This window comes from Macaca fascicularis, chromosome 2, assembly GCF_037993035.2.
Source record: "Macaca fascicularis isolate 582-1 chromosome 2, T2T-MFA8v1.1".
Classification (NCBI taxonomy): Eukaryota; Metazoa; Chordata; class Mammalia; order Primates; family Cercopithecidae; genus Macaca; species Macaca fascicularis.
In genome coordinates, this window is record NC_088376.1 from 154,477,572 (window position 1) to 154,501,554 (window position 23,983).

At 45.1% G+C, this 23,983-nt stretch overlaps 1 protein-coding gene across 50 annotated transcripts in view; it reads left to right on the forward strand.

The window, feature by feature from the left end:
- Positions 1-23,983, forward strand: part of CFAP92 (cilia and flagella associated protein 92 (putative)) — an 82,123-nt gene that overhangs the window by 32,244 nt on the left and 25,896 nt on the right. For 38 of the 50 annotated variants that reach the window (XR_012431563.1, XM_074033148.1, XM_074033159.1 and 35 more), the window contains 2 exons: positions 11,472-12,376; positions 22,532-22,726. Coding sequence is in view for 46 of the 50 variants with exons in the window: in XM_074033148.1 (XP_073889249.1) it covers positions 11,472-12,376; positions 22,532-22,726 (1,100 nt within the window). In the remaining 4 variants the exon portion in view is untranslated. Of the gene's footprint in view, positions 1-4,751; positions 4,943-11,471; positions 12,377-22,531; positions 22,727-23,983 lie in introns of those variants that run through there. The other 12 variants (XR_012431564.1, XR_012431565.1, XR_012431566.1 and 9 more) reach the window with 3 other exon arrangements.

Consider the following 23,983-nt stretch of genomic DNA (forward strand, 5'->3'; position numbering starts at 1 on the left):
CCCTTCAGGAGCCCCCAGGCTGCCCCGTGGCAGTTACCAGCAGGATGCTCGCTCATTGTTAACCAACCAGGTTCAGTACTGCTGTTTATTCTGTGAGTTCTTTGTTCCCTCTCCCGGTTGGATCCCTGTCTCCTGAATTCTCTCACTTTATTTGCTGTCTGGTTTTGCTGGAGTGCATCCTCTAGTAGCTTCTCAAGAAAAGGTCAATGGGAGATTTATTTTTGAGATCTCACATGTCTGCAGATATATTTTTTCTACCTTTTTTTATCCTTACACATGACTGGTAGTTTGGTTGTGTATAGAATTCTAGGCTAAAAATCATTTGCCTTCAGAGTTTTGAAGGCATTGTTCTATCATCTTTTATTTTCATACAAGTTGAACCTTTGTATGCGACCTGTTTTTTGTTTCTCCAAGTGCTTATAAAATCTTTTTTGTCTCCTTTTTTATTTTATTTATTTATTTGAGGCAGAATTTCGCTCTTGTTGCCCAGGCTGGAGTGCAAGGGCGCAATCTCGGCTCACTGCAACCTCCGCCTCCCGGGTTCAAGCAATTCTTCTGCCTCAACCTCCGGAGTAGCTGGGATTACAGGCATGCGCCACCACACCCGGCTAATTTTGTATTTTTAGTAGAGACAGGGTTTCTCCATATTGGTCAATCTGGTCTCAAACTCCCGACCTCAGGTGATCCACCCACCTTGGCCTCCCAAAGTGTTGGGATTACAGGCGTCAGCCACTGCGCCCAGCCTTGTCTCCTTTAAAAAAAAAAATTTTTTTGAGACAGGGTCTCACTCCACTGCCCTGTCTGGGGTGCAGTGGTGCAATCATAGCTTACTGCAGCCTCAACCTCCTGAGCTCAGGTGATCCTCCTGCCTCAGCCTCCCTAGTAGCTGAGACTGCAGGTGCACACCACCACACCCAGCTAATTTTTGTATTTTTTGTAGAGACAGGGTTTTACCATGTTGCCCAGGCTGGTCCTGAACTCCTGGGATCAAGTGATCCTCCTGCCTTAGCCTCCCAAAGGGCTATGATTACAGGTGTAAGCCACAGTGCCAGCCCTTTTTGTCTTCTGAAACTGCTTAATTGTGTGTCTTAGTGTGAGTATGTCCATATACATATGTCATACTTTTACTTTAAAATATAGATTCACAGAAAGTTGCAAAGACAGTACAGAGAGGTCCCATGTATCCTTTACCCAATTTCCTCAGTAATTAAGTGTTTCATAACTATAGCACAATATCAAAATCAGCACATTGACATTGATCTAATGTGTATATAGGTCTGTGCCATTTTATTGTACATGTATGTAACTGTCACAGCACTTGAGATGTAGAAATAATCTATTGTCACAAAGATCTCCTTCACGCTACCCTTTTATAGTCACAACAACCCCCTAATACCCACCATCCCTAACCACTAATTTGCTCTCTATCTCTATACTTTTGTCAATTTGAAAATGTTATTGTTAAGGATTGAATTGTGTCCCCCCCAAAAAATTGTATGTTGAACTCCTAACGCCCGGTATCTCAGAATGTGGTCTTATTTGGAAAGAGGGTCTTTGCAGAGGTAATCAAGTTGAAATGAGGTCATTAGGGTATCCTTATGAAAAGGGGGAAATTGGACCCAGAGACAGACACACATAGAGGGAAGACTATGCAAAATGACACACGGAGAACGCCATGTGGAAAGTGGATGCTGCCATATGCCAGGGGACATCTGGGGCCACCAGAAGCTGGAAGAGGCAAGGAAGGACCTTCTCAAGCACCTTCCAAGGAAACGTGGCCCTGCCAACAGCTTAATTTCTGACTTCTAGCCCTCAGAACAGGGAGACAATAAATTTCTGTCATTCTAAGCCCCCCCAGTTTATGGTGCTTCATAGGAAACTGGCATGGTTATATAAATGAAAACATCCAGCATGTGACCTTTTGAGACTGGCCTTCTCCCCCACTCCAGCGTAATGCCCTTGCATGTAGTTTGGTCATGTTTCTTTATTTACTCTGCCTTTTAATTGACATATTTAGACCATTATATTTAGAGTAAATGTTGATATATTAGAGCTTAAGTCTACATTTTAATTTTTGTTTTCTCTCTGTTCCTTCTGTTTTTTTGTTTCTCATGGTTTTTATTCCTGCTTTCTTGTGGGTTACTTGACCAATTTTTAGAATTCCATTTTGATTTATCTATAGTATTTTTGAATTTACATCTCTTGGTATAGATTTTTAGTGGCACTCTGGGTATTGTATTACGCATACATAACTTTTCACAATCTATTGGTATCAATATTTTACCAGTTTGAGTGAAATATAGAAACTTTACCTCCCTTCAAACCCCTTTAGTTTTCCTAAATATTTCCTCTACATAGATTGATAACCACATGAGATGATGTTATACTTTTTGCTTCAACTGTCAAACATAAACCTAGAAAACTCAAGGGTTGAAGGAAAGTATATATGTTTACCCATGGTTCTACTTATTTCATTATCCTTTCTTCCTTTCTAATGTTGCAAGACTTCTTCTTTTGTCATTTCCCTTCCGTTTCAAGAACTTCCTTTAGCCTTTCTTGTAGGATAAATCTGCTGAAAACAAATTCTTTTAGTTGTTCTTTGTCTCAGGGTGTTTTTATTTTTCCTTCATTCTGGAAGTATAGTTTCACTAGATATAGAATTGGTATAGAATGGGTTTTTTTGTTTTTTTTTTTTTCTTTTGAGACAGAGTCTGGCTCTGTCATCCAGGCTGGAGTGCAGTGGCGTGATCTTGGCCCACTGCAACCTCTGCCTCCCTGGTTCAAGTGATTCTCCTGCCTCAGCCTCCTGAGTAGCTGGGATTATAGGCACACACTACCATGCCTGGCTAATTTTTGTATTTTTAGTAGAGATGGGATTTCACCATGTTAGCCAGGCTAGTCTTAAACTCCTGACCTCAGGTGATTCATGCACCTCAGCCTCCCAAAGTGCTGGGGTTACAGGTGTGAGCCACTGCACCTGGCTGGATTTTTTTTTTTTTTTTAACACTTGAAAAATGTTATACCACTTTCTTCTGATGGGAAATCTGCTGTCATTCAAATTGCTTTTTTTCCCTATAGGTAAGATGGCATTTATCTCTTGCAGCTTTCAAGATTTTCTTTCTTTGCCATTAATTTACAGAAGTTTGACTATGACATGTCTTGGTGTGGATTTCTTTGTGTTTCTCCTATTTGGGGTTCTCTCAGCTCTTTGAATCTATAGGCTTATGTATTTTGCCAATTTTGAGAAAATTTTAGTCATTATTTATTGGAATACTTTTCAGCACTACCTTTTGTCTCCTCTCCTCCTGAAACTCCAATGACATGAATATTAGTTCTTTTGTTTTAGTCCCACAGGATCCTGAAGTTCTGATTTTGATGTTTGTGTCTTTTTTCCACTGTGTTGTTCAGATTGGGTAATTTCTTTTTTTCTTTTTGTCTTGAGACGGAGCCTTCATCTGTCGCCCAGGCTGGAGTACAGTGGCACGATCTCGGCTCACTGCAAGCTCTGCCTCCCGGGTTCACGCCATTCTCCTGCCTCAGCCTCTAGAGTAGCTGGGACTACAGGCACCCGCCACCATGCCCGGCTAATTTTTTTGTATTTTCAGTAGAGATGGGGTTTCACCGTGTTAGCCAGGATGGTCTCGATCTCCTGACCTTGTGATCCTCTTGCCTTGGCCTCCCAAAGTGCTGGGATTATAGGCGTAAGCCACTGTGCCCGGCCCAGATTGGGTAATTTCTATTGTTTTATCTTCAGGTTTACAGATTCTTTCCTCTGTACATTCCATTCTGCTATTGAATCCATCGAGTTTTTTATTGCAGTTATTGTATTTTTCAGTTCTAAGATTTCCATTTGTTTTTTTGTTTGTTTGTTTGTTTGTTTTTGAGATGGAGTCTCACTCTATCGCCCAGTGCAATGGTGCCATCTTGGCCCACTGCAACCTCCGCCTCCTGAGTTCAAGCAGTTCTCTGTCTCAGCTTCCCAAGTAGCTGGGATTACAGGCACCTGTCAACATGCCTGGCTAACTTTTGTATTTTTAGTAGATAACGGGGTTTCACTATCTTGGCCAGGCTGGTCTTGAACTCCTGACCTCGTGATCCACCCACCTTGGCCTCCCAAAGTGCTGGGTTTACAGGTGTGAGCCACCGCACCCGGCCTGTTTACTTTCTTTTTAAGATATGGGGTCTTGTCTTGCTCTGTCACCCAGGCTGGAGTACGATGTTACTGTCATGGTTCACTGCAAAGTTGAACTCCTGAGCTCAAGTGACCCTGCCACCTCAGCCTCCTGAGCAGCTGGGACGAAAGGCATGCACTACCACACCTTGGTTATTCTTTATATCTCCTGTTTCTTTGCTGAGAAACTGTTTTTTTCATTTGTTTCAAGCATGTTCATTACTGCTTCAAATTCCTTGTCAGATAATTCCAAGATCAGTGTCATCTCAGTGTTGGTGTCTGTTCATTGGTTTTTCCCGTTCAAGTTGATTTTTCTGGTATGACAAGTGATTTTTTAAAAATTGTATCTTGGATATATTGAGTATGACACCATGAGACTGGATCTTATTTAAATCTTATGTTTAAGTTGGGCGCTGGAGAATCACTTGAGCCCAGGAGTTTAAGACCGGCCTGGGCAACACACTGTGACCCCTTCTTAATTTTTTTTTTAATTAGCTGGATGTGGTGGCATACACCTGTAGCCCAGCTATTCAGGAGGCTGGGCTGAGAGGATGGCTTGAGCCTGGGAGGCTGAGGCTGCAGTGAGCTATGATTGCACCACTGCACTCCAGCCTGGATGACAGAGACCCTGTCTTTCAAAAAAAAAAGAAGAAGAAGAAAAGAAAGAAAGAAAAAAAATGTATGTGTAGCAGGCCTTCTCCAACACCAAACTGCGTGTGTAGCAGGCCTGTGGAAGGGAAGATGAGAGAGAGACCATCTCAATACTGCCAGGTGAGACTCCAGGTTCCCCACTTGGTCACTGTACCCTGTGGGTAGGGATATCTTGTTACTGCTCTTGTGGACTTCACTGGCCCATGATGGGAGGCTTCATTTCCATTGAGTGTTGGGGAAAGTCCTGGCTCCCTACCAGGTCTTTTCTGACACCACCCCAGTGAGGCAAGGAGCACTGAGTTAAAGTCACTGAGGATAGAAGTCCAGGCTTCCCATGCAGCCTTTGTTTCTGGGGTGGGGCATGATTTTTTCCATGGTGTGTGTCTGGAGTAGGGAAGTTATTTGCCTAAAAGTTTCCTGTTCTGCTGGGTTGTTCCTTTCTTGGTCTTTGATCTGGAGAGAGCAGACTTTTCTTGGGGATTTTTCTGCCTACTCTCACTGGTATTTCTGGATACTGCCTTCTCCAGCACCCAGTCCAGAATATATGAGGCATATAGAAGACCCAGGGTCCCATGTTCCCTAAACACCTTTTCTGTACTTTTCAAAGTCTTTGTGTGTTTTTTTATATACAACCTGCAGAGTTTTAAAGCTGTACTCAGTAGAACTAGAAGTGTGTCTATTCCATCTTGATCCAGAACAGGAACTCTGTAAGTGTATTTTTACCCATGAAGCTGGGGATTCAGTGGGCCATTTCAACCTAGAAGCCCACGTCCTTCAGCACTGGGAAATTGTCTTAAATTATTTCATCGATTATTTCTTCATTTTTTTCCCCTCTCTTTTTGGGACTCTTATCTAGATGCTGACTCTCCTGGGCTTTCCTTTTCTTCTTTTTTTTTTTTCTTAAGACGGAGTCTTGCTGTGTCGCCCAGGCTGGAGTGCAGTGGCGCGATCTCAGCTCACTGCAACCTCCGCCTCCCAGGTTCAGGCGATTCTCCTGCCTCAGCTTCCCGAGCAGCTGGGATTACAGGTGCCTGGCACCACGCCCAGCTATCTTCTACTTGTTTTTATTGTTCTTTCTCTCTTAATTGATCCTTTTTCTAGGAAATGTTCAGAAAGGAGTGAACAGAGTGGGCCTGAGAATACCATCCTTAAAAAGTCCTGTTTGCAGAGTTGACCCAGGTTGGCATATGGGAACAAGCATTTTGAGAGGGTTCCCTGCACTCCCCGTCAAGAATGGCTCACTGTGCCTAATTGGCTTTTGCAAACAGTATTGTTTGTGCTGAACACCTGTTTTCCCTTTGGGAAGCTGAGATTTTTTTTTCTTCTATTTATTTATTTATTTATTTATTATTTATTAATTATACTTTAAGTTCTAGGGTACATGTGCACAACATGCAGGTTTGTTACATATGTATACATGTGCCATGTTGGTGTGCTGCACCCATTAACTTGTCATTTACATTAGGTGTATCTCCTAATGCTATCCCTCCCCCCTCCCCCCACCCCACGACAGGCCCCGGTGTGTGATGTTCCCTTTCCTGTGTCCAAGTGTTCTCATTGTTCAATTCCCACCTATGAGTGAGAACATGAGGTGTTTGGTTTTCTGTCCTTGTGATAGTTTGCAGGATACAAAATCAATATGCAAAAATCACAAGCATTCCTATACACCAATAACAGACAGAGAGCCAAATCATGAGTGAACTCCTATTCACAATTGCTTCAAAGAGAATAAAATACCTAGGAATCCAACTTACAAGGGATGTGAAGGACCTCTTCAAGAAGAACGACATACCACTGCTCAACGAAATAAAAGAGGACACAAACAAATGGGAGGCTGAGATTTTCATACACGCTAGGCAGGGGGTGCTGTGTGACCAGGCCTCAGCAAAAGCCCTAGACACTGAGTCCCTCGTGGGCTTCCCCAGTGGACAGCGTTTCACACGTTGTTGCACTGCATCATGGAGGAGTTGAGCCGAGTGCCCTGTGTGTATCCCGTGGGAGAGGGCTTCGGCAACTTGTGCCTGCCCCCTTTGTTGATTGCTTTGTCTCTTTTGCTGTAATAAATCACAAACACAAGTGTGCCCATGCTGAGTTCTGTGAGTTCTAGCGAATCACTGAACTTGAGGGTCTCGGGGGCCCGGGTCACAGCACTTCCAGCCTGTTTCATGGGCACTGTCATCACATGTGTAGTCCACTTCCTTTACGTTGATCTTCATGTTTGTTTCACTCCACCTTCCATGTCACATGTTTTCCTTCACTGTTAATCCCCTGGCCCATTGCTCATGGCTGAGAGAGCACAGACCTAAAAGGTGAGCTTTGGGTACACGGTGGGCTTCTCAGCTTTGAGCTTCACCATCGGGTGATCTGAGTGGGGCATTGGTGGGAACCCCTGGGTCAGTATCTACAGGGCTTTCCTAGTTCCCTGCCTGGGGGGTCAAGGTCTAGCCTGCTGCATTCTGAATGCCCACAGACAGAAAGGAGCTGGGAATTTGCACTAAGCAGTGAGACTTTCATCACCTAATCTCCCTGTTTAGGAATGGCTCAGATGCCCTCAGCTATCCCCTATTCCAGAGACCCTCTGTTATTTTATTATTTTAAAACAATTTTTTCTGCAGTAAAATTGATGTTTATCTTTTGGTGTACAGGTCTATAAATTTAAAATTATGTATAGATCAGGCCAGGTGTGGTGACTCACACCTGTAATCCCAGCATTTTGGGAGGCTGAGGAGGGTGGATCATTTCAGGTCAGGAGTTTGAGACCAGCCTGGCCAACATGACGGAAACCACGTCTCTACTAAAAATACAAAAATTAGCTGGACGTGGTGGCGCGTGCCTGTGATCTCAGCTCCTCAGGAGGCTGAAGCAGGAGAATTGCTTGAGCCTGGGAGGCAGAGGTTGCAGTGAGCCAAGATCATGCCATTGCACTCCAGCCTGAGTCATGAGAGAGAAACTCTGTCTCAGAAAAATAAAAATAAAATCATGTATAGATCAGTATTATCACCACCACAGTTAGGATACAGTTCTGTCACCCCAGACCCCTCCTTTGTACTCGCCCTTCATAATCCCTTTTGCTCCATACGCATAGCCTCTGACAGCCACTGATGTGTTCTTTATGGCTATAGTTTTAACTCTGGAAGAACGTCATGTAAATGGGGCTGTGTGTTTTGCAGCATCATGCAGCTGTAACCTTTGATTCAGCAGCTAACAATGTGCATGGCCTCTCCACTCACAGTAATGCCTTTCAGATTTAGCCAAGTGGTTGCGTCTATCGGTAGGTCTTTCCTTTTCATTGCTGAGTAGTATTCCATCGCAAGGGTGTACCACAGTTTGTGCACCCATCAAAGGACATTTAGGTTGCTTCTAGTTTTTGGTAATAGAGCTGCTTAAAAATAGTGTACACATGTTTTTATAGGAACATAAGTTTTCAGTTATTTAGGGTAAATGCCAACAAATGAAATTGCTCAGCTATATGTTAAGTATATGCCTGACTATAAAAAACTGCCCACTGTTTTCCAGTGTGGCTAGATCACTCTGCATTCTCACCAGCAGTGAACAAGGGTTCTAGTTGTTCCCTACCCTCTCCAGAGTGTGGTATTGTCAGTATTTTAATTTTAGCCATTCTAAGAAGTTTGTATTGTTATCACATCATGGTTTTAATTTGTAGTTCCCTGATGGATAATGATGTTGAGCATCTTTTGATGTGTTTATTTGCCATTTTACATCCCATTTGGTGAAATTTCTGCTTGAGTTTTTGCTCATTTTTCAATTGGGTTGTTTACTGTCTTACTGCTGAGTTTTGGGAGTTTTAAAAAATATATATTCTAGGCTGGGCACGGTGGCTCACACCTGTAATCCCAGCACTTTGGGAGGCTGAGGCAGGCAGATCTCTTGAGGTCAGGAGTTCAAGACCAGCCTGGCCAACATGGTGAAACCCCATCTCTACTAAAAACACAAAAATTAGCCAGGCGTGGTGGCACACGCCTGTGATCCCAGCTACTCAGGAGGCTGAGGCAGGAGAATTGCTTGAACCCGGGAGGTGGGGTTGCAGTGAGCTGAGGTTGAGCCACTGTACTCTAGCCTAGGCAATGGAGCGATATCCTGTCTCAGGTAAAAAAAAAAAAAAGAAAATTCCAGGATGGGCACAGTGGCTCACACCTGTTATCCTAGCAATTTGGGAGGCTAAGGCAGGATGATCACTCGAGCTCAGGAGTTCAAGACCAGCCTGGGCAACATGGTAAAACCCTGTCTCTACAAAAAAAAAAAAAAAAAAAAAAAAAAAATAGTGGGGCATAGTAGCACACACACTTGGAGTCCCAGCTACTAGGGAGGCTGAGGTGGGAGGATCAGCTTAGCCCAGGGAGGTTGGGGCTACAGTGAGCCATGACTGTACCACCTCACTCCAGCCAGGGCAACAGAGTGAGACCCTGTCTCACCAAAAACATATATAGAGAGATAATAAATATGTGTTTACACACACATGCTGGATTTAAGTCCTTTGTTGGATATATTATTTGCTAATATTTTCTCCCAGTCTATAGTTTGTCTTTTCGTTCTCTTTTTTTTTTAACCCAATCTGTGACAAGCACATCTTTTCATTCTCTTTACAGTGTCTTTTGCAGAGCAAAATTTTTAATTTTGATGAAGTCCAAATTATACATTTTTTTTCATGTATGCATGTGTTTCTGTGTCACATCTAAGAACTCTTTGCCTAACCCCTGGTCACAAGGATTTTTTTTCCATTTTCTTCTCAATGCTTTAATAGTTTTATAGTTTACATTTATATAGCTTTGATCAAGTTTTTCTTTTTTGAGACAGAGTCTCATTTGTTGCCCAGGCTGGTGTGCAGTGGTGCAGTTGTAGCTCGTTGAAGCCTCAAACCTCCTGGCCTCAAGCAGTCCTGCAGCAGCCTCCCAAAGTGCTGGGATTACAGGTGTGAGCCCCTAGCTTTTGATCAATTTTGAATGAATTTTTGTATATGGTGTGAGGTTTACATTGAAGTTCTCTTTCTTTTGCACTTTTGATAAACATAGATTAGCCATACTTGTGTGGATCTGTTTCTGGATTCTCTTTTCTGATCCATGGGTCTGTGTCTGTCCTTTCAGCAACACGACACTGTCTTGCTTATAGTAGCTTTGTAGTAAGTCATAAAAAATGGGTGAAGTGGTTCCTCCAACTTTAGTTTTCTTTTTCAACATTGTTTTAGCTCTTCCAGTTTCTTGGCTCCTCTATACAAATTTTAGAATCAGTTAATCAATATCTACAAAAAGTTGTGCTGGCATTTTGATTGGAATTGCATTACATTTGTAAATCTACGAAAGTTGTGCTGGGATTTTGATTGGAATTGCATTACATTTGTAAATCAGTTTGAGGAGAGTTAACATCTTTGCTATGTTGTCTTCCAATCTATGTATATAGTATATCTCTCCATTTACTTACATATTTTTTTTTAATCAGTGTTTTGAAGTTTTCAGGACCCCCTATTTACATTTTGCCTGGAGAGCAAACTAATAGACTTCTGCCAAGCCACTGCGGGGACACCTAGGGATCTGATTGCTTCTTAAGGAACTTGCACCGAGTCCTCTCTGCTCCAGCCTTCCTTTTTACTGCCAGCTCCAGAGATACTAGGTTTGCCATTCCCAAGTCTTTTGAGGGTTTTACAGAGAAAATCTGGTTGGTTCTCAGCTTCTCCATTGTGTGGTTGGTATTTGGCTTTCTCAACTGTACCAAGCCTGTTACAAGTAAATAGGAATACAGTAGATTTCACCTTGATTATATTCTTTCTTTACTTAAACTTCTCAAATATCCTTACTTTATATCTCTGATCATTCTAATATCTTATGCCTTGGTGCATCTGATTTCACTAGTAGTGCTTCTGTCTTTAGGTGTTTTGTGATTTTTACCATGATCTCATGTTCAATGGAACTTTCTTGATGGGAATTCTTTGAGGCCTAGGTTGAAAGTGAGTATCTCCAGAGGTATTGTGTCTCTGCCCACTGCTCTGGGAGCACCGCCAATCCGGGATTATTTTAGAATAAATTCTCAGCTTCAGTGTAAAATAGTGCCTTTAGATTACGAATTCAGACCACAAGGCTTAATTTGTGATAATAAAATCTCAGCACCAAGGTCAAACTATGCAAATGTCCCTGCTGCCTACCTCATCATAGCTTGGCTCATCCTTTCCATCCAATTCTCCATGCTCTCTGAGGCTCTCTCCTGCCCAGAGTGTCCGTTGTCAGCTTGGCACCTGTGACTCTGCTAAAGGGGTCTGTGTCGACCCCCAGATGTATGTTTGGAAAACAGGAATTTCCTTTCTAAAAATTACTTCTCTGTAACTTTTCTGTGCCCAGCCTTAAGATAGGAACTAGAAGTACAGGTGTGAAAAAGGACACATGGCCCATCTTCATGGCACTCACATTTTGGGAGGAAAATAATTAATGAATGCTTTTTGAGTCCTTGTTTCATGCCAGTTGCCATCCCGGTGCATTCACATGCATGATGTCTGCAGTCCTAGTAATGACCTTGCACAGTAGGGTCTCTCGTGGATATTTTGTGGATGAGGAAACTTGGGCTACAGGGACAGGCAATGAGCTTGGCACTGGGGTTTGAGCTCCTCATGCTGGGGCTGAGTGACTGTCCTGCTCTCTCGTAGAGGCTGTGCATGCCCGTGTACTGCAAGTACCAGTTCCATAAGACTCCAGTTCACAAGACCAAGGGGGAGCCCCATGGAACCCACGTTTATTTCCGGGACATCAACGTCATCTTCCTTGGGGCGCTGCATCCCAGTGACCTAAGGGAGTACCTGGAGGGTCCCCCCATGATGGTGGAAGTTCACGACCGGGACCGCAAGTCAGAGGAGTTTTCTCAGAAGCCTGTGCTGTTTGGGGAGGACCCCCTGGATTCATACCTCAACTTCCGGGCCCTCATCTCTCCCAGAGAGACAGAGAACAACCCCTTTGAGTCCCAGAACAAGATGTGGTACCCTTATGGGATCGCCCAGGTCAGTTTTGCTGACCTCCTCCTTGGCCACAAGTATTTGAACCTGGCCGTCCCCATCCACAGCTGTGAGGTTCAGCCCACACACTGCAGCCAGGACAGCAGGAGAAGGAAGGTTGTGGGGCTTGGGGTCCCCAGAGATGGCCACCAGCATGGCCCAATGCCCATGGGCAACTACCTAGAGGCTGACTCCCAGCTCAAGTTGCGAGTGGACATCGCGGTGCCACTGAGGGCCGGGGCCGGAGCTGCCGATCCCGACCTCGGGGGCTCCCAGTTTGGCCGCATCATCTTCGTCTTTGACTTTAAGAAGGTCTCCCTGCTCCACAGCCTGCTGCAGGACATCACTATGATCAACGCTAAGGCCCTTGGCCTGGACTCCTACCCCCTCAGGACCCTGCAGCAGATCCTGTCGGCCTTCAAGATGCGTGTGCGGGTCCAGGAGCAGCAGTACCTGGATGTACTCACCGGCTTCCACCTGCTGGACGGGAAGACCCACCTTTTCATCCTGGAAGGCCTGGCCAACCAAGGCTTGAAGCAGCTGTGGGAGAACCACCAAAGCTGGTAGGTGGTTTGTTTTACATTTTACATAAAAATGATGGCATCTGGATACCGAGGGAGTGGAGAGGTCTTTCAGAGTCAAGCCTAGGTTCAGTGTCCTTGTCTGTGAGTCTCCTTTCGGGGATCATTGTGAGGTACTTACCAGGGTTTAGTCATTGGACTTGAAGGCTCGATTGCATTTGCTTGCAGGGAGGAATTCAGGCGTATCTAAGATGACTGAGGGGTCCAGGAGAGTGGCGCCTGTCTTCAGGGTTCTGAGCCAAGGGCTACTGTGGCTAACCAGGAGCAGAATATTCTGTATTAGATTTCAGCTTGCCCCAGGGAAGATCATTTTGAAGATGGAGAGGCTGCTTAGGTTGCAGGAAGTTACCCTTCTCTGAAAGCCTTCAGGGGACCTGGGGGCCACTCAGTGGGGACACTAGAGGTGAATAATTAAAGTGTCCAATTCTGGGCTGCAGCAGGTAGCCCTTTGCAGTTCCTCCATTCTTTAGTTTTGATGACATGACACCTCTCCCTTCCTTTTACAATTTGCAGGTATACTAGTTTGGGCTGATAGGATCTCCCTCCTTTAGTCCGGAGGGCCCCCATCTGTCTTCAGAATTCAGATGCCCCAGGACCCACTTGTCTGCAGTAGGGAGTCCAGGAGTTGAGGCTGTCTGCCCAGAAGGGGATTGCACTTCTCTGGACCTGCCTTCCTGTGCTGATGGGCCCAGAGGCACCGGGAGAAGCTGGCCTTGTATCTATTATAAGCCCAGGAGAACTGAAAACATATTTCCACGCAAGAGCTTTTACACACATGTTCATATCAGTGTTATGTATAATAGTCAAAAAGTGAAAACAGGCCAGGTGCAGTGGCTCACGCCTGTAATCCCAGCACTTTGGGAGGCTAAGGCAATCCTGGAATCACTTGAGCCCAGGAGTTCAAGACCAGCCTGGGCAACATAGTGAGACCTTGTTACTACAAAAAAATACAAAAATTAGCCAAGCATGGTAGCTCCTGCCTGTAATCCCAGCTACTTGGGTGGCCAAGGTGGGAGAACCCAGGAGGCAGAGGTTGCAGTGAGCCAAGATCATGCCACTGAATTCCAGCCTGGGTGACAGAGCCAGACCCTGTCTCAAAAAAAAAAAAAAAAAAAAGTGGAAATAACCCAGATGTTTATCAACTGATAAACAAAAGATAATAAGTCCATAGAATAATTGAGCCATAAAAGAAAATGAAAGCCAGGCATGGTGGCTCACACCTGTTATCCCAGCACTTTGGGAGGCTGAGGCGGGGGGATTGTCTGAGGTCAGGAGTTCAAGACCAGCCTGGCCAACATGGTGAAACCCCGTCTCTACTGAAAATAGAAAAACTTAGCCGAGCATGATGGCACGTACCTGTAATCCCAGGTACTCGGGAGACTGAGGCAGGAGAATTGCTTGAACCCTGGAGGCAGATGTTGCAGTGAGCCAAGATCACGCCACTGCACTCCAGCTTGGGCAAGAAGAGCGAAACTCCGTCTCAAGAAAAAAAAAAAAAAAAAGAAAGAAAGAAAGAAATGAAATACTGATACACATATCTCAACCTTGAAACATTCTGCTAAGTCAAAGAAGCCAGACATAAAAAGGCACATATTGTATGACTCTGTGTTTGTGAAATGTCCTGAACCGGCAAATCCATAGAGATAGGTAGGCTGGTGGTTGCCAGGGATAACCACTCAGGGGAGGGCAAGAGAGAAGCGGGGAGCCACTGCCAGTGGGCACAGGGTTGCCATTAAGGGTGTGGAGGATGTTCTAGAACTAGATAGTGTTTATGGCTGCACAACATTGTAAATGTAGTCAAAATCACTCATTCATGCGCTTTAAAAGGTTGAGTTTTGTTTAAGACCAGCTTTGCCAACATGGTGAAACCCCATTTGTACTAAATATACAAAAATCAGCCAAGTGTGGTGGCAGGTGCCTGTAATCCCAGCTACTTGGGAGGCTGAGGCAGGAGAATCACTTGAACCCGGGAGGTGGAAGTTGCAGTGAGCCAAGATCACGCCACTGCACTCCAGCCTGGGCAGCACAGCAAGATTCCGTCTCAAAAACAAAAAAAACAAAAAAAAAAAAAATGAGTTTTGTTGTGTGTAGCAGAGAATGTGGCCTGGCCCAGGAACAGTCTGGGCTCTGCCCTTGGCTCCTGGGAGGCAATCTGAGTCACACCTAATAGGAGTGTCTTTGTTCAGGGAGGGGACTGGCCACACCTGACAGTCACAGGATGGAGGCTGACCTTCCAGAAAGACCAACCGGGTGCTTCGGGATGGGGGCTTTGGGTCATGCAGAATCAGGAGACTGAGTTTAGCCATGTAGGCGGTCAGCCCGCCTGCTAAAACTGTGCAGTGGAGCCCCCTGGAAACTCTGGCCACCAGGGCTGGGGCGAGCTGCCTGGCTGCAGTGTGCTTGCACGCCGCCACTCACCGGTGCTAAGAGGGTAGCACATCCGGCCCCACAAGGAGAGGACAGTGGAAGCTTTGTGTCTGGAGCCGTCGTGGACTCTGCTCCATGTGTTTGTTCCCCTGGCAGATTTTAATCTGTATTCTTTCCCTGTAATCCAACTAACTGTGAGTGTAGAACTGACTTTCAGTAAGTTCTGTGAGCCCTTCTAGCGTGTTATCAAACCAGAGGGCAGTCTCAGAAACCTCCTGAACTTGCAGTCGGCGTCAGAAGTAAGGGTGGTCTTGGGGACTGTGCCCTCAAACTTTGTGGTTTGGCTAATGCTGGGCAGATAGTATATGAATTACATCTCGAAAGCATTTTCCAGTGGCAGAAATAACATGAAGCATGCTCATTGAACCCCGTTGAATTAGGCTAGAAATAAAACATAGATCATTAACCAGAAAAAAGTTCATATGGAAGGAAATTAATAACCATACTTCCAAATAACTTGTGGGTCAAAAAGAAATCCTAATGGAAATTAGACATTTTTGAACTGAACAATAATGAAAATAATATATTAACTAAAGTTGCAGGGTGGGCCGGGTGCAGTGGCTCACTAGATAGTGTTTATGGCTGCACAACATTGTGAATGTAGTCAAAATCACTCACAATCCCAGCACTTTGGGAGGCCAAGGTGGGCGGATCGCCTGAGGTTGGGAGTTTGAGACCAGCCTGGTCAACATGGTGAAACCCCATCTCTACTAAAAATACAAAAATTAGCTGGGCGTGGTGGCACACACATGTAATCCCACCTACTCCGGAGGCTGAGGCAGGAGAATCTCCTGAACCCAGGAGGCAGAGATTGCAGTGAGCCAAGGTCATGCCACTGCACTCCAATCTGGACAACAGAGTGAGACTCTGTCTCAAAATAAATAAATAAATAAATAAAAATTTGCAGAGTGATATTGAAGCATTAGTCAGAAGAAAATGTATAGCCTTAAAATGCTTATTTGGAAATGAAAAATGTCTGAAAATTATTGAGACATAATTATAGTTGTTGCAGATATTGATATGTGTTTCAAATTATGCCAATATATTAAAAAATTTATAAGAAATTTAAAAAATAATACCAAAAATATGTTCAGATAAGATTATTTAATGTGGTATTGAATATAAAAATTAGTATAAAAATATCAAATTTTGAATACCATCTACATACGAAAACTAATTTTTAAAAATTGGAACACATTTAAAGTAAAATGTATAAAATTCATGGGACTAAATTTGACAAAAAGATGTGAAAGACGTCCATCATGAATATTATAGAACTTCAGGAAAAATTAAGGAAGACATAAATAAGTGGAGAGAGATACCATGTTCATGAATTTGAAGACTCAATATTCTAAAGGCTCAGTTATCTTCAGATTTGAACTGTAGATTCAGTGCACTTCCAGTTTTAAAAATCCCAACAGTTTTTAAAGTATGGACATTGATTTTAAAATTTTAAACTTTTGGCCGGGCGCGGTGGCTCAAGCCTGTAATCCCAGCACTTTGGGAGGCCGAGACGGGCGGATCACGAGGTCAGCAGATGGAGACCATCCTGGCTAACCCGGTGAAACCCCGTCTCTACTAAAAAATACAAAAAACTAGCCGGGCGAGGTGGCGGGCGCCTGTAGTCCCAGCTACTCGGGAGGCTGAGGCAGGAGAATGGCGTAAACCCGGGAGGCAGAGCTTCCAGTGAACTGAGATCCGGCCACTGCACTCCAGCCTGGGCGACATAGCGAGACTCCGTCTCAAAAAATAAAAAAATAAATAAAATAAAATAAAATAAAATAAAATTTTAAACTTTTGCATGTTAAGTTTCATACTTTTTTTTTTTAATCAAAGTCCATACTTTAAAAGCTGTTGGAATTTTAAACCCTTTACAGCAACATGCAAAGGTCTTTTTTTTAAAAAAGATACCCTTGAATAAGAACAAGATAGAAGAACTTGCTGTACTAGATATCAAGACTCATGATAAAACTATAGTCATTAAGATAGTATGGTGTTGGTTCAGAGATAGACAAGCAGACCTATGGAATATAATAGAGAATCCAGAAACAGACCTACACATAAGTGTTCATTTGCCGTATGACATATGTGATGTTGCAAAATTGGTAGGGAATAAATATACTAAAAAACACTGAATGTTCTACTTCAAAAAGATGAATCTTATACAATGGGATGCTATTTCATACTCATTAGGATAGAATCCAAAAGTCCAGTAATGACAAGCATTGGCAAGGATATGGAGGAATCAGAAGTGTCCTTCTCTGCTGGGAGGAATGTAAGTGCAGCCACTTTGGAAAACACTCTGGCAGTTCCTCAAGTGATTAAACACAGAGTTCCCATATGACCCAGGAATATCACTCCTAGATCTGTGCCCAAGAAAATGAAAACATGTATATCCACACTAATGTGTGGATTATTGCTAGTGTACTAAACTTGTACACTCATGTTTATAACAGCATTATTCATAATAGCCAAAAGATGGAAACAGCCCAAATGTCCATGAAGTGGTAAAAGGGTAAACAAATGATGGGATATGCATACACTGGAATTCTATTTGGACATAAAAAGTAATGAAACACTGACACATGCTACACTATGGATGAACCTTGAAAACATGCTGAGGAGAAGCGGCTGGCCACAAGATGTTGCATATGACATGATTCAATTTATGTGCAATGTCCAGAAGAGACCAATCTATCAGAAAGTAGATTAGTATAGGGGTCCCCAACCCCTGGGCCATGGACCTGTATCAGTCTCTGGCCTGTTAGGAACCGGGCTGCACAGCAGGAGGTCAGCAAGCTCTGCCTGAGCTTTGCCTCCTGACAGATTGGCAGCAGCATTAGATTCTCATAGGAGCGGGAACCTTTTTGTGAACTGTGCATGCGAGGGACCTAGGTTGCGCATTCTTTATGAGAATCTAATGCCTGATCATCTGAGGTGGAACAGTTTCATCCCGAAACCATCCCCCCAACCCCATCCATGGAAAAATTGTCTTCCACGAAACCACTCCGTGGTGTCAAATAGGTTGGGGACCACTGGATTGGTAGATACTTAGTGGATCAGGGGTGGGGGTATTCAGGGGGTTGGGAGCTAAGGGGTGTGGGGTTTCTTTTTGAGGTGATGAGATGTTCTGAAATTGATGATGGTGGTAGTGGTTGCGCTAAATAGATGAAAAACTATTGACTTATACTTTACAAATGGGTAAATTGTCTGCCATGTAAATTATATCTCAATTAAAAAGTAACTCTAGGCTAGGCACAGTGGCTCACGCCTGTAATCCCAGCACTTTGGGAGGCCAAAGTGGGCAATTACCCAAGGTCAGGAGTTCGAGACCAGCCTGGCCAACATGGTGAAAACCTGTCTCTACTAAAAATACAAAAATTAGCCAGGCTTGCTGACACATGCCTGTAATCCCAGCTACTCGGGAGGCTGAGGCAGGAGAATTGCTTGAGCCCAGGAGACAGAGATTGTAGTGAGCCAAGATCGTGCCACTGCACTCCAGCCTGGCCAACAGAGAGAGACTCTGTCTCAAAAAAAATAAATAAGTAACTCTAGTGGACAAAAAAAGTTCAGTAGGGAAAGGATAAACTTTTCAATAAATGGTGTTGGGATAATTGTGTTCCATAGGAAAAAAGGAAAGACATCCTTAATCCCTGGCAACCACTGCTATATCTGGAAATAGAACTGATTTTTGTATGTTGATTTTATATCCTAAAGCCTTGCTGAAACTCACTGGTTCCACGAGTTTTTGTTTTGTTTTTTTGGGAGATTCCTTGGGATTTTCTATACTGATCATCATGTCATCTACAAATAGGGATAATTACATTTCTTTCTTTCAGTCTGTATACCTTCATCTCCTTGTTGTACTGGCCTGGACGTGCAGTATTGTTTTATGTAAGAATGGTGAAGGTGACTCACTCCTATAATCCCAGCCCTTTGGGAGGCCTAGATGGGCGGATCACGAGGTCAAGAGATTGAGACCATCTTGGCTAACGCGGTGAAACCCCATCTCTACTAAAAACACAAAAATTAGCCGGGCATGGTGGCAGGCGCCTGTAGTCCCAGCTACTCGGGAGGCTGAAGCAGGAGAATGGCGTGAACCCGGGAGGCGGAGCTTGCAGTGAGCCGAGATTGCGCCACTGCACTCCAGCCTGGGCAACAGAGCGAGACTCCATCTCAAAAAAAAAAAAAAAATGGTGAAAGCACACACACTTGCCTTGTTTCTGGTCTCTGAGGCAGAAGGCATCAGTGTTTCCCCACTACCTATGATGTTAGGTGTAGGGTTTTTGTAGATGTCCTTATGGGTCTGAGGAAGTTCCATTCTATTCCTAATTTGCTGGCTCACACAATTCATAAAAATCAACTCTAGTCTAGGTAGACCAAGCCCCTGTTTTTAAACTTTTAACTTTGTTGTTTTTTTTTTTTTTGAGCTTTTTCTTTCTTTCTTTCTTTTTATTGAGACAGGGTTTATTGCTGTTACCCAGGCTGGAGTGGAGTGGTGCGGTCACGATTCACTGCAGCCTTGACCCCCCCGCCTCAAGCGATCCTCCTACCTCAGCATCTCAAGTAGCTGGGACCACAAGCATGTACCACCATGCCCAGCTAATTTTTTTTCTTTTGTTTGAGACAGAGTCTCGTTCTGTTGCCCAGGCTGGAGTGCAATGGTGTGATCTTGGCTCACTGCAACCTCTGCCTCCTGCGTTCAAGCAACTCTCCTGCCTCGGTCTCCCTAGTAGCTGAGATTACAGGCACCTGCCATCATGCCCGGCTAATTTTTTGTATTTTTAGTAGAGATGGGGTTTTGCCATGTTGGGAAGGCTGGTCTCGAACTCCTGACCTCAGGTGATCCACCCACCTTAGCCTCCCAAAGTGCTGGGATTACAGGTGTGAGCCACTGCACCTGGCCTAAACTTTTAACTTTGAAATTGCAAAAATAGTGGAGAGGTTGCATGTACTCATTACTCAAGGTCCCCCAATTCCCCCAATGGTGACATCTTATATAATGACTACTGATTGACACAGTATAACTAATTAGACTACAATGATCTGATCTCAGATTTCACCAGAATTTTTTTTTTTTTTTTTTTTTTAGACAGAATCTCGCTCTGTCGCCCAGGCTGGAGTGCGGTGGCGTGATCTCGGCTCACCGCAAGCTCCGCCTCCTGGGTTCACGCCATTCTCCTGCCTCAGCCTCCTGAGTAGCTGAGACTACAGGTGCCTGCCACCGCGCCCAGCTGATTTTTTGTATTTTTAGTAGAGATGGGTTTCACCGTGGTCTTGATCTCCTGACCTCATGATCCACCCGCCTCAGCCTCCCACAGTGCTGGGATTACAGGTGTTAGCCACTGTGCCTGGGCTTTTTTTTTTTTTTTTTTGAGACAGGGTCTGTCTCTGTCACCCAGGCTGAGTGGTACAAGGGCTCACTGCAACCTCTACCTCCAGGGGTCAAGCCATTCTCCCATCTCAGCCTCCCAGGTAGCTGGGACTACAGGTGTATACCACCATGCTCAGATTATTTTTGTATTTTTTGTAGAGATGGGGTTTCACCGGGTTGCCCAGGCTGGCCTCCAACTCCTGGGCTCAAGCAACCTGCCCACCTTGACCTCCCAAAGTGAAAAATCTATTTTTTTTTTTTTTTTTTTTTTTTTTTTGAGACGGAGTCTCGCTGTGTCGCCCAGGCTGGAGTGCAGTGGCCGGATCTCAGCTCACTGCAAGCTCTGCCTCCCGGGTTTTTACGCCATTCTCCTGCCTCAGCCTCCTGAGTAGCTGGGACTACAGGCGCCCGCCACCTCGCCCGGCTAGTTTTTTTTTTGTATTTTTTAGTAGAGACGGGGTTTCACCGTGTTAGCCAGGATGGTCTCGAACTCCTGACCTCGTGATCCGCCCGTCTCGGCCTCCCAAAGTGCTGGGATTACAGGCTTGAGCCACCGTGCCCGGCCGAAAAATCTATTTTTGAAAAGCAAAATTACAAAGCTTATAGATGAAAATATAGAAGAACATATTCATGACCCCAGAATGGAGAAAGAGTTCTTGAACCAGACAAGGACAAAGAAGAAAAGAATCATACATTTGGCAACGTTAAAAGTAACTTCTGCTCATCAAAAGACACTGTCAAAGTCAAAATACAGAGATGAATCTCTAAATTTAAAAATTTTATTTGGGAAGCAAGAATTACAATTTGAGGTACACACACAGGCTGGGCAGTCTTCAGTATGTCTGAAAAACAGAGAAGGTTGGAGGTTTTATAAAAAGGAGGGGCATTATAAAAATGTTAGGTATTGTTTTGAGAATTCACTTTGTTTTGTGTTTGACAGGAAACGAAGTTTTGGGGCGCTGGCAACCTCCGACTGGCAAGTGCCAGTGAGTAGAAGTAGTCTTGGAGTTGCAGCACATGGTATCAGTAGCTATCAGATAAGACTGGCTTCAGGTTGGAGCAGGCGGCCTCAGCAGCCAGGCTGCAGAGAATGACATTCCTGGAGCAGTGCTACGTGCCCTGGGTGCTTTCTCCCCGCCTCTCGACTCTGTTTTAGTTGGGTGTGATGAGAATGACCCAATGTATGTGATCAACTTTCACGACACCGTAAATATGGTGAAAAGACAAGCTACAAACAAAATTATTTGCAGTGTCTGGAACTGACCAATAGTTAGTATCCTAAATATATTTTTTAAAGTCCTGTGAATCAGTAAGAAAACATCCCAGTGGAAAGTATGGGCAAAATACCCAAACAAATACTTCACAAAAGAGGACCTACCTCTGACCAGGAACACAGATTCCTGAAGGGGAGATGAAAGCATTGTAGACTTCACCAGGTTCAAAAAGGCGGTGGATTGGCATAGGCCAGTGCAGGGCAATGAGAGTAGGCTGTGCATAGAAACCCTGCCAGGCTGGTGTTGCCATAGTGCAGAGTGCGAGTGCCAGGGCAGGGCTTGGAGGGGTGGTGAGGGGCTGAGTGGGGGCAGGAAGGGGGTGGGAGGCACAGGCCATGAGCCAGATCAGGTCAATTTCAGCATTTCACTGCCAGTTCTCTGTCAAGGCCCCACGTTTTGAAAGATGTTGTGTCTACCAGGAGGCATTCATCATCATCATATTCTTTTTGTTTTTTCTATTCTTTTAGTTAATTTTTTATACTTTTAAATTGCTCTATTTTTATCTTAGTATAGTCTTTATTATCAACCTTGTCTTTTGTTGTTGTTTTGAAATGGGATCTCACTCTGTTGCCCAGGCTGGAGTGCACTGGTGCCATCAGGGCTCGCTGCAGCCTCTACCCCCCTGGGCTTTTTTTTTTTTTCGTTTTGGTTTGTTTTTGTTTTGAGACCGAGTTTCACTCTTGTTACCCAGGCTGGAGTGCAATGTCATGATTTTGGCTCACTGCAACCTCTGCCTCCCGGGTTCAAGCGATTCTGCCGCTTCAGCCTCCCAAGTAGCTGGGATTACAGGCATGCACCACCATGCCAGGCTAATTTCGCATTTTTTACTAGAGATGGGGTTTCTCCATGTTGGTCAGGCTGGTCTCGAACTCCCGACCTCAGGTGATCTGCCCACCTCAGTCTCCCAAAGTGCTGGGATTACAGGCGCGAGTCACCACACCTGGCCCCTGGGCTTGTTTTTAAACAACATAAAAGCTGTACCTGACAGTGCACCCTCACCATGGTGTCCCAGGAAGCCGCCATGCAAGTTAGCTCTGGCCCTTGGCCTTCTGTCTCTTGCAGGATTCCCAGGTCAGAACACGGGAAATACAAGGTGCTCTACAACTCTCAGCTGCTGTTCCGCAGCCGGCTCTATGGGGACCTGGAGGCCATCCTGTACCATGTGCACCTCTTCCAGCCCACGGAGCTGCTGCTGCAGCAGGCGGTGCTTTTCCTGCGAGACACTGAGTGGAGGCGGGTCTTCCAGGCACTGACCAGGTGGGCAGTGGCAGCCCGCGTGGGGTCCTGCGCCCCAGCGGAAGGGGCGCTTCTTAGCACTCTGCGCCCAAACAGGCGAGCTGGGGTGTCCAACAACTACATAGTGGCCCCAACAGACGGTGGGGGGAGGAGGGCATCTGCCCAGATGCTGTGACCCTGTCGCGTCTGCAGTTCTTGGGGCGTGTCCTAGAATCACCTGAGGAGGGAGTGGCTGGTTAAACCCCATTTTCTAACCTGGGCAACAGAGTGAGACCTCATCTCCACAAAAATTTGTTAATAAAATTGGGAGGCCGAGGCGGGCGGATCACGAGGTCAGGAGATTGAGACCATCCTGGTGAACATGGTGAAACCCCATCTCTACTAAAAATACAAAAAAAATTTAGCCGGGCGTGGCAGCGGGTTCCTGTAGTCCCAGCTACTACTAAAGGAGGCTGAGGCAGGAGAATGGCCTGAACCCGGGGAGTGGAGCTCACTGTGAGTGGAGATCACGCCACTGCACTCCTGCCTGGGCGACAGAGCAAGACTCCGTCTCAAAAAAAAAAAAAAAAAGTTGTTAATAATTAGCCAGGTGTGGGCTGGGCACAGTGGCTCACACCTGTAATCCCAGCACTTTGGGAGGCTGAGGTGAGAGGATGGCTTGAGCCCAGGAATTTGAGACAAGCCTAGGCAACATAGTGAGACCCCATCTCTACTAAAAATACAAAAATTAGCCAGGTGTAGTGGTGCACACCTGTAATCCCTGGGAGACAGAGGCAGGAGAATCTCTTGAACCTGGAAGGCAGAGGTTGCAGTGAGCTGAGTTCGAGCCATTGTACCCCAGTCTGGGCGACAGAATGAGACTTCCATCTCAGAAACAAACAAACAAAAACAGGCCGGATTCAGTGGCTCACACCTGTAATCCCAGCACTTTGAGAGGCCAAGGTGGGCGGATCACCTGAGGTCGGGAATTCGAGACCAGCCTGACCAACATGGAGAAACCCTATCTCTACTAAAAATACAAAATTTGCCGGGTGTGGTAGCGCATGCCTGTAATCCCAGCTACTCGGGAGGCTGAGGCAGGAGAATTGCTTGAACCTGGGAGGTGGAGGTTGCAGTGAGCTGAGATCACACCACTGCACTCCAGCCTGGGCAACCAGGGTCTCACCATTCCCTCACTGAGCAGCTGCTAGCCCACAATGGCTCTAGGGGAGCTGTGAGCACACCAGTCCCCACTCTCAGGAGGCCACAGTTCAGAAGGAGAGAGGACATAAAGAACAC